We start from the raw sequence: 10,998 nt of genomic DNA, 5'->3' as shown, positions 1-10,998 counted from the left end.
AGTCTTCGCACATCAAGGTGTCAGTGCGGTGGAGCTACATCCGAAGTCTTGTGAATCTTCGGTAAGTTGAAGAAAAAGCCATTGTCCCAACATATCCAGGTACGTTGTTCCATTTACAGTGCGTTCCACAAAAAAGAAGTCCATACACTTTTATGCATACTAAGGCACAGAACACGTTTAGCTTCGGCGAGTCTCTCTCGTGTTCCAATGTAACATGGTACTTTTGCAGACCCCATATGCGAGTATTGTGTTTATTCACGTGTCCACTACGATGAAACGTAGCTTCATCGCTAAACATTACGCGCGATAGAAACACATTATCTTCCATCATCTCTACCATATCACCACAAAATCCAATATGCTTGGTTTTGTCATTCGGATAGAGAGAATGCACAAGTTGTAAGCCGTATGACTCATCTCAAAACACGTCATACAGTTGTTTGGGATATTCCTAGTTCTATACTAGCTCTATTGGTTGACTTACACGGACTACGAACATAACTTTCTTCTATTCGTCTGACATCATCCTCTGACACACTCGGTCGGCCCGGGCTTTTTTTTTTTTTTGCTACTTGCTTTACGTCGCACCGACACAGATAGGTCTTATGGCGACGATGGGACAGGAAAGGCCTAGGAGTGGGAAGGAAGCGTCCGTGGCCTTAATTAAGGTACAGCCCCAGCATTTGCCTGGTGTGAAAATGGGAAACCACGGAAAACCATTTTCAGGGCTGCCGACAGTGGGGTTCGAACCTACTATCTCCCGAATACTGGATACTGGCCGCACTTATGCGACTACAGCTATCGAGCTCGGTATTATTATTATTATTATTATTATTATTATTATTAATTTACGAGGTCTAGAATGTCTTTCATTTTCCCACAATTACTTTGTGGATACTCCAATTTTCCTTTACCGGGTGAGTTGGCCGTGCGGTTAGGGGCACGCAGCTGTGAGCTCGCATGCGGGAGATAGTGGGTTCGAGCCCCACTGTCGGCAGCCCTGAAAATCGTTTTCCGTGGTTTCCAATTTTCATACGAGGCAAATGCTGGGGCTGTACCTTAAGTAAGGCCACGGCCGCTCCCTTCTCCCTCCTAGCCCTTTCCTATCCCATCGTCGCCATAGAATTATCTGTGTCGGTGCGACGTTAAGTCAATTGTAAATATATATATATATATATATATATATATATATATATATATATATATATATATATATTCGATTTATCGAAACTCTTCATTCCCCCTGCGGATGGAGTGAAAGGCTGCTTTATCTGTATCCCTACATGTCGTAAGAGGTTACTGGGAGGGAACCCCCTCCCCCAATAAAGTATTAATAAAAAAATTTAAAAAATAAAAAAAGACCGAGCTCGATAGCTGCAGTCGCTTAAGTGCGGCCAGTGTCCAGTATTCGGGAGATAGTAGGTTCGAACCCTACTGTCAGCAGCCCTGAAAATGGTTTTCCGTGGTTTCCCATTTTCACACCAGGCAAATGCTGGGGCTGTACCTTAATTAAGGCCACGGCCGCTTCCGCTTCCTTCCCACTCCTAGCCCTTCCCTGTCCCATCGTCGCCATAAGACCTATCTGTGTCGGTGCGACGTAAAGCAACTAGCAAAAAAAAAAAAAAAAAAAAAAAGAAAAAGAAACAAATGTACAAGCAGAAGCCCAACTAATTGTACCATCAAAACCACAATGATGTAAACCAAGAAATCATGTAAAGAAATCAATTGTACAAATTTGAACAATCAATAAAGCACTTAGCCAAGAGGTCGAGACCCCCTCCCAGCTCCTTCACCGAATCAAACCTCCATCACCTCTCTCCCAGCTCCACCAAACCACCAAACCCGCCGAATCTCCTGGCCAGAGAGAAGGCGTCGCCTCCTAGTTGGCCCGCCCCTCCCCTTCAGGGAGGGGAATGAAAACCTTCTCTAGGTCCTAGGGAGCAGCAAAAGAATCTGTAGTCGCTCTCCCGTCTTCTAAGCCCAAATATATATCTATAATTCTATGCTATGTACGAGTGCGAAGTTTTGAAGAAATCCAAAGAATGGGTGATGTATTTTTAAGAAACAATTGTAATCATTTTGATAACGTGAATGCGTTAATAACATTTTGAGCATTATGCTGATTTTGTTTAATTTGACGAAAATGAGCACTCAAGCAACTTCACGTTTGAGCCCACCCAAAATTTTAATCGTAGAACCGCTGCTCCGTCACTGTCCAGTGGCGTCCCAAATTTATCAGTGGGATAAGTTATCGATATGAAAACACTTTGCTGGGCTTGTTAACTTTCGGTGCGCAACCTGTTCGACGCATGTGATCTCATCATCTGTGGTAATCTATAAGATAAGGTGAATGTTGAGAGACAAAACTGAGGTAGAGATAACTGAGACCAGTTCATAGTCGTAATGAGTAAAGGATTGTTGTGGGTGACCCTCGTTGTGCTGACCGCACTGTGCCTCGGTGCGAGGGGTGATGGACAATATGTTAAAGAGAGAGAGGAACTCGAAGATGTTCCTCCGAGTGAAGTGGGTGGAGAAGTTCAGGATTTAGAACCACCTGATGAGCCGTCGAAGCCGCCACCGCCACCATCATCACCACCATCGTCTCCTTCAACACCATCAAGTCCTCCTACACCAGTCAAGACTGACCAAGATAGAATGCGTTCTGGAAAATATGTGTCTGATATGAATAACGACTACACTAACTACGGTAAGTCATTTGAAAAGAAGTATAAATTAACACGTCTTTCTAATTCATTATTCGTGAAGATGGAGGATTGGCAGTTGTCCATAAGGACGAGGGGAGAGGGTGAAGGATGATGGTGCTGAAGCTCTTCCGTCTAAAAACTGTATTTATGAAGGACAGAAATGTTTGTCGATCACTTATGCTGTACTTTGTTACAGTTTTGACTATCGTATGAATTATTATTAGTCTATTATTATTATTATTATTATTATTATTATTATTATTATTATTATTATTAATGCCAGCCCTACGGTCTAGGGGTAGCGAGACTCCCCCTTACCCGAAGGCCCCGAGTTCGATTTCCGACCACGTCAGGGATATTTAACAGGATCTGAGGGCGCTGGTTCGTGATCCACTCGGCCTATGTGAGAAATATTTAGGAGCTAACTGATCGCGAGATAGCGTCCCAGGGTAAAAGCTAATACTAAAAATGGCCTAGAGAATTCGTCGCGTTGATCACGCATCATCTTGTAGTTTGCAGGCTTTCGGGTGAACAGCAGTCGCTTGGGAAGTCAAGGTCAATCAGGTCTGTAGCGCCATGGACTTTTATTGCTTGCTTTTATTATTATTATTATTATTATTATTATTATTATTATTATTATTATTATTATTATTATTATTATATACATCATCATTGTCCGATTCGTTGGCTGAATGGTCAGCGTACTGGCCTTCGGTTCAGAGGGTTCCGGGTTCGATTCACGGCCGGGTCGGGGATTTTAATCGCTTCTGATTAATTCTTCTGGCTCGGAGACTGAGTGTATGTGACCGTCCCAACACTCCCCTCATCATATTCAGACAACATCCCACACTACCAACAACCACAGAAACACGCAATAGTGCTTACATCCCTCCATATAGGGTTGGCGTCAGAAAGGGCCCCCCTACCCCCAGCCGTAAAACAGGGTCAAATCCAAATTGCGACGCAGTTCGCAACCGCGACCCCACACGTGTGGGAAAAAGCGGTAGGAAAAGAAGAAGAAGATACTGAACGTACATCATCATTATAGATCGGTATGCCTTTCAACGCCACCCATTACTCCTTCTTTTCTTTTTCTACCGCTTTTCCCACGCCTGTGGGTCACGGGTGCGAACTCTATCGCAATGTGGATTTGGCACTGTTTTACGGCCGGATGCCCTTCCTGACGTCAAACCTAGGTGGAGGGATGTAATCACTATTGCGTGTTTCTGTGGTGGTTGGTAGTATTGTGTGTTGTCTGAATATGAAGAGGAAAGAATTAATCAGAGGCGATTTAAATCCCCGAACCGACCGGGAATCGAACCCGGGGCCCTCTGAACCGAAGGCCTCAACGCTGACCATTCAGCTAATGGGTCGGACAGCGCCACCCATTATTATTATTATTATTATTATTATTATTATTATTATTATTATTATTATTATTATTATTATTATTTCGTGTGGCTATTACTAGCCCGGTGCAGTCCTTGTAGGGCAGACCGTTCGACGAGGGTGGGCGGCATCTACCGTATATAGTGAACTTCGTGTTATTATGGTGGAAGATAGCATTATGTGTGGTGTATCAGTTACACGGATATTCACAGCACAAACACCCTGTCACCGAGCCAACGGAATTAATCATTTAAGATTAAACCCCAGTGCCGGCATGGAACGAACTCGAGCCCTCTGATTCGAGGGCCACAACGTTGACCATTCAGCCAAGGAGTCGGATATTAAGACTAGTAAATATTTTAAACTAAGATATCACGTAAACATAAATGTGATTCTCAGCATACAGTAGATAAAAGCTGTGAATAGTTCTCTTTATAGAAAATAATTTTAATTGTTTGCCAGAAATTCGAAAAAAAAAACGTACATCAAATAATTTGAAATCTTCACTTAGCAAAAATATTTTTCACTCGTTAAGGAATTCACTTGTTCCTTGCTCTTTAATTTGCTCTGAGCTAAGCTATCAACACAATCATTTTTAAATTACTTACACATGCGCAGCGATTGATCAGAAATAAGAAAATCCACTAAATCACGTACATTTAGCACATTTTAGTAGATTAGGATTCATTCTTGGAATAAGACTTCTGTACCAACTGTTTATTTTAATTTGACGTTTTCTAAAAATAAACCATTTGAAAAGTTAATGGACGATGAAATGGTAGCGGACTTATAACTACATTGTATCAGTTGGATACATCAGAAATGTAGCAACTACAGTATAAAATGGGCGCGGTCAATAAACCGCCATTTTGGGATTGTCCAATATGACGCCATACTTCACTTGATAATCATTAGCGTCATCTGACTGGAAACATAGAGTGAAGGACCTTACTCTGAGATAACGGTCGATTTTAGGATATTTCCAGTGATAATCAAAAGTATGCTTGATATGCAGGCCTGCCCTAATTTTACATTCAAACATTTTCTTTCTCTTTCTCTCGTCTTGTGAAGATACATCAGAGTAAATAATAATAATAATAATAATAATAATAATAATAATAATAATAATAATAATAATAATAATAATAATAATAATAATAATAATAATAATAATGATGATGAACCCCACGGAACTTAATACCCTTGAAAGGGCTCTGGCCTGCCCAGCGACCGCTGCTCAGCCCGAAGGCCTGCAGATTACTAGGGACCGTGTGGTCAGCACGACGTATCCTCTCGGTCGTTATTCTGGGCTTTCGAGACCGGGGCCGCCATCTCACCGTCAGTCCGACTCGTTGGCTGAATGGTCAGCGTACTGGCCTTCGGGTCAGAGGGTCCCGGGTTCGATTCCCGGCCTGGTAGGGGATTTTAACCATTGGTTAATTCCAATGGCCCGGGGGTTGGGTGTTTGTGCTGTCCCCAACATCCCTGCAACTCACACACCACACATAACACTGTCCTCCACCACAATAACACGCAGTTACCTACACATGGCAGATGCCGCCCACCCTCATCGGAGGGTCTGCCTTACAAGGGCTGCACTCGGCTAGAAATAGCCACACGAAATTAAAATTAAATCTCACCGTCAGATAGCTCCTCAATTTTAATCACGTAGGCTTAGTGGACCTCAAACCAGCCCTCACGTCGAGAGAAAAATCCCTGACCTGGCCGGGAATCGAATCCGGGGCCTCCGGGCGAGAGGCAGGCACGCTACCCTACACCACGGGGCCGGCCAATAATAATAATCGTATGGCCTCATTTACCGAGTGCAAGCATTTTAATTTGACGCCATCTGGCTGCTTGCTCATCAATTTCGACGTTCCGTTTTAATCTAGGCCTACTAGATGGCAGTGTATACCGAATCTCTCTCGATCGTCATTTTAAGCTGAAGGTCGGGGCTTTGATCCCAGCACGGTGCGCGGTGGTATTTGGAGATGCTCAAATACCTGAGTCTTGTGTCGGTAAGTCCATCAGCATGGAAAAGAACGCATGGGGGACAAAAACTCGGCACCATGACTTATCTGAAAATCGTAAAAGTACACTATGTTCATAAAAAAACAGAACACCTTGTAAGACTAGAGGTAGGGAGTTCATATTCACAGGACATGTTCATTATTATGTTCTGCAGACGATTAGCATTTCACTCACCTACGTTCAGCATGTGTCCTGTTGCCTAGTAGGCACTGGGTCATCCATGGGCACTGATAAATTGTTCCATGCGTGATGGCATCGACGCGTACAAGGCGCGAATGGTGTCCTGGGGTTTAGCCATCCATGCTGGTTCCACAGTTCATCTTTGGTGGTTGACATTAGGTCACAGCGCTGCACCCGTCGTTTCACCATATCCCATACATTTTCGATTGGCGACAAGTCCGGTCTACGGATCGCAGGATGTCATGCACGTAGGTCAAACTGGTCATAGTGCCCTGGACACGCACCAAGTGTGATTTGTGGTTGTACCCAATAGCACCCCACACCATAAGGCCTTAAAATGGCGCTGTATATCTTGTGCGAATGCAGTCAATGTGATGCATCTCCCCCTGTTTGCGGCGAACCAAAATGCGGCTTTCATTTTCAAACAAACAGAACCTGGATGTGTCTGAAAACACTATCTGCTGCTATTCCTGTCCTCAGTGACGTCGTTCCATACACAATTGCAGTCTAGCACATTAGTCAAAGGTAGGCGGAGAAGTGGAGGACGCGCCGGCAACTCAGACCGTAGTAAACTACGACGGACTGTCACTTCTGATAGTGTACGATGTGTTCCACTGTTGCGCCAGAACGGAGGGGGACGCAGATCTGTCCTGCAATGCCATTCGGATGAAGTGTCAAGTCTTCTCGGGGAGGGGTCTGAGTGGTGCGACCAGACCCATCTCATCGTGTTCTACGGCCTTCAGTGAACCATTCTGTACACACTCGTTGCACTACCGACACACTTCGTCCCACACGAACAGCAATTTCTCGAATGGATGCATCACGTTCTCTCATGCCAATAATGCGCCCTCTTTCACATTCACTCATTTGAGAGCCTTCGTGGCTCAGGCATCCTGCACGCCTGCTCAGGTCACACTGATACATTACCTTCGGTTTATAGCAACAATTAGACCCGTAGGCACATTTTACCAGTCGGTGGCGCTACGTACTAATGTACATGTCCTGTGAATATGAACTTACTATCTCGAGTCTTTCAAGGTGTTCCAGTTTTTATGTACATGAGTGTAGTTTGTTAGTTAGTGGGACGTAAGACAAGCAAAATACTACTTCTCCCGCCGCTTTTCCCACACGTAGACGGAGTGGCGGGTGCGTTTTGTATCACATATTTGGACTTGACTCTGTTTTACGACCAGATGGCCTTCTTGATGCCAACTCTTATTTGGAAAGACGTATGCATTATTGTGTAGGCTATATCTGTGGTGTTTGGTAGTGTGATGTGTTGTGAGCATGTAAAGAGGTGTGTATTGAGACAAACACAAGCACCAAGTTCCCTAGTCTTCGACCCGGCTAGGAATCGAACCCATGATCCTTTAACCCGAAGGTCGCGACGCTGAACATTCAACCAAGGAGCCAGATAACATTATTATTATTATTATTATTATTATTATTATTATTATTATTATTATTATTATTATTATTATTATTATTATTATTATTATTATTATTAGGTAGTAGTAGTAATGTAGGCCTATGTACTAAAAATAAGGTTTCCCTTGGTTTTTCGTTGAATTTGCAATTGTTTAATAGAGATTTCACTATATATGCGAGTATATATAAACAAACAGAAGGGTAGTAAGGTAGAAGGATACGTACGTAATACTGGGTTCTATTCTCAAATAAACTGGGAAGATTACGTGGAGGGATGTATTCAGTATTACGCGTTTCTGTGGGGGTTGGCAGTATATGTTATTGTGTGTAGGCGAAGATATGTATTAAGACGAATACAATCGGTCAGTCTCTGAGTTGGAGGAAACAACCAAACACAATTAAACGTTGGTATTATTATTATTATTATTATTATTATTATTATTATTATTATTATTATTATTATTATTATTATTATTATTATTATTATTATTATTATTATTAGAGAGCCTTCGTGGCTCAGGCGGAAGCGCGCCGGCTTCTCACCGCTGGGTTCAGTGGTTCAAATCCCGGTCACTCCATGTGAGATTTGTGGTGGACAAAGCGGAGGCGGGACAGGTTTTTCTTCGGGTACTCCGGTCTTCTATGTCATGTTTCATTCCAGCAACACTCTTCAATATCATTTCATTTCATTTGTCAGTCATATAGAGACGAGAATTATAGGTACTGAAAACAGTTAAAATAGGCAGCCATATAGGCTCTTAAATTAGCCAAAATAGGTATTTAAATAGGCACTAACGTGTAAACTAGGCAACAAAATAGGCATGAAAAAATGACTTATAATTTAATAACACGCTCAGTTAATATAAAAGGAATTAACAAGCAACGTTTCAATGTTTTCTGGTAACAGTCTTGTTCTCCTGTCGGGCATGATGGTTTTTTTTTTTTTTACTGAGAGAAAGATCTCTCAGCATCACATGAGGTGATTGGACAAAACTTCAATGAAGTCACTTCATCTGGTTTTATTTCGCTGACTGCGGCTGCCCTCCCAGAGGTTCGGTCAAAACTTCCCCTGACTTCTTCCACAATTCTAAATGACTTCACCAGAGGCATGCCACTCTTCTCCAACTTGCTGATTGCTCCCGGCAGCTTGTTGAAATTTGAAGATGCTCCGGTCTATACAGGGGCATATAAGCTCCCAACATTGCAGTGCATAGGTCTGAACAAAATGGTTGTTGGTTGCTGCCCAAAGTGGACTGGTAGAAAAGGCTGCGTTGATACAGATTTCTCTACTCGTATCAGATGCATCGCAGTATTTCTAAGTTGATCTATGTGGTATTTTTCTCACATTTGATATGAAAAGTAATATAATTGACATATATTACATTGTCCCTATATCGTAAATTTCTACAGTTGGGCTAATTGGCAATAATGCTTATCATGTATTTGTTTTATAAGAAAGAAGACTATTAGAGATGATGTTTCTAGAAGTACAGACCGTTAAAGTAGGAACAAGGGAATTAGTAATTTACATGGATATATGTCCTCAAGGATTTTCAGTTATAATTTGGCAGTATCGTGTCGAGTTCACCAGGTGAAAAATATAAAATAAAAGGCGTGAAACAATACCGGAGTAGTGTAGAAGAGAGATTCACTCTCTATGCTTGCCAAGGACCTAGCAGTATTCTTACCTATATACAAGAATGAAAACGGAGACACTATAAATCTCAGATTTGTGAACATTTTATTTGTTTTTATTCGCTGGCTTTGGTCAGCCGGGTCACCTGTCATGAAGACTATTTTCTGTTGCCTGCAATAGATCCTGCAAAATGTGTGCCCACAAGGCCGCCGCACTCGTAGAAAATTAAAAACTGCGTAATTTGAAACTGGCGTGACATGCGCCCATAACCTTATTTTACCGGGCGAGTTGGCCATGCGGTTAGGGGTGTGCAGCTGTGAGCTTGCATCCGGGAGATAGTGGGTTCGAATCCCACTGTCGGCAGCCCTGAGATGGTTTTCCGTGGTTTCCCATTTTCACACCAGGCAAATGCTGGGGCTGTACTTTAATTAAGGCCAAAGCTGCTACCTTTCCACTCCCAGCCCTTTCCTATCCCATCGTCGCCATAAGACCTGTCTGTGTCTGTGCGACGTAAAGCCACAAGCAAGAAAAACCTTATTTTTTGTCACAATTTTGCAAGACTCTAGAGGGGATGCTAGAGGCTTGTTAACCTGGGAGGTTACGTCCCTCAGACTCTCTTTGCTCTCCCCCCCCCAAGCTCAACGGTTACTAACCGGAGCTCACCAGTCCAGACCAACGGTCTTTTTTGTGGCCTGGTCTTGTAAAGTTAGTCTTGGCAACTTCGTAAAACACGCTGTGGCATCGTCCTAGCCGGGCTACATTTGATCTGCAACCTGTGTTTCGCGAAGGCTTAGCGGAAGTTTAATAGAATTCGCGATTTTTAAAAGAGTTTTAAAAATTGGATTTTAGTTGTAATAATCTCTATTTTCACAGGAAATGAATCACAATGCAAAATAACGATTTAATTTTCATCCATTCTGTGACAAGAGACAACCAGCGTTCTAACTCTCCGTTCAGTAATTTAATGATTATTTGCATTTTAGCAATATAAATTATTGAAAGTTCATGACTAATACAGCATTGCAACAAAGCAATTTGCCACAATACATAAATTAATAGGCTTATATATGCTACAATGAAATACGATCATAGTTCTCAATCACAAAAAAGATAAAAGGAACAAACGAACTTACCTCCTTACAGCAAGCTTGACATACTACCCTTCCATCCGTAGTGAAATTGGGATCCCCTTTGATCCACTGCTTCAGCCAGTAAGACCTTGACGATTTTTCTTTGGGCATTGCCGCAAACATATTTCTTCTTCTTCCACTTCAAAATAAATCACAACACGTTCTGAACGTAAAGCTTACGCGTACAATAGATCGCATCGAAAGGAAGGTACAGGGCATATGGGTTGTGCAACATAGTTCGACGTTGACTCTTCTCGCGTGTCTTAGGAGGTTGGAGGGGTTGAAGGCTTCGAGGCCAAATTGTTCTTTTTTCTCTCCTGTTGGAAATTTCCCTAGAACTATTTCTGGTGACTTCTCAAAATTCCCATTTTTATTCGTGGTTTAAAACAGATATTGATAAAAGAGAAGTGGTGGTGGTGATTATTGTTTTAAGAGGAAGTACAACTAGGCAACCATCCTCTATATAACACTAATCACAGAGAAAAATGGAAGGGATCCG

The 10,998-nt window shown here is 42.4% G+C and overlaps 1 protein-coding gene across 2 annotated transcripts in view; it reads left to right on the top strand.

Moving 5' to 3' along the window:
• The first annotated feature begins 2,388 nt into the window (after positions 1–2,388).
• The window catches only part of LOC136866055 (protein mesh), a 164,209-nt gene continuing 155,599 nt past the window's right edge, over positions 2,389–10,998 (top strand). For both annotated transcript variants that reach the window (XM_067142694.2, XM_067142692.2), the window contains exon 1: positions 2,389–2,707. In XM_067142694.2, the coding sequence (XP_066998795.2) occupies positions 2,404–2,707 (304 nt within the window). In that variant the 5' untranslated portion in view covers positions 2,389–2,403. The remainder of the gene's footprint in view (positions 2,708–10,998) is intronic.

The sequence above is a fragment of the Anabrus simplex genome, chromosome 3 (genome assembly GCF_040414725.1).
Source record: "Anabrus simplex isolate iqAnaSimp1 chromosome 3, ASM4041472v1, whole genome shotgun sequence".
NCBI classification, from domain to species: Eukaryota; Metazoa; Arthropoda; class Insecta; order Orthoptera; family Tettigoniidae; genus Anabrus; species Anabrus simplex.
The sequence above is the reverse complement of the archived record's forward strand: the minus strand, read 5'-3'. Positions and strand labels throughout refer to the sequence as shown.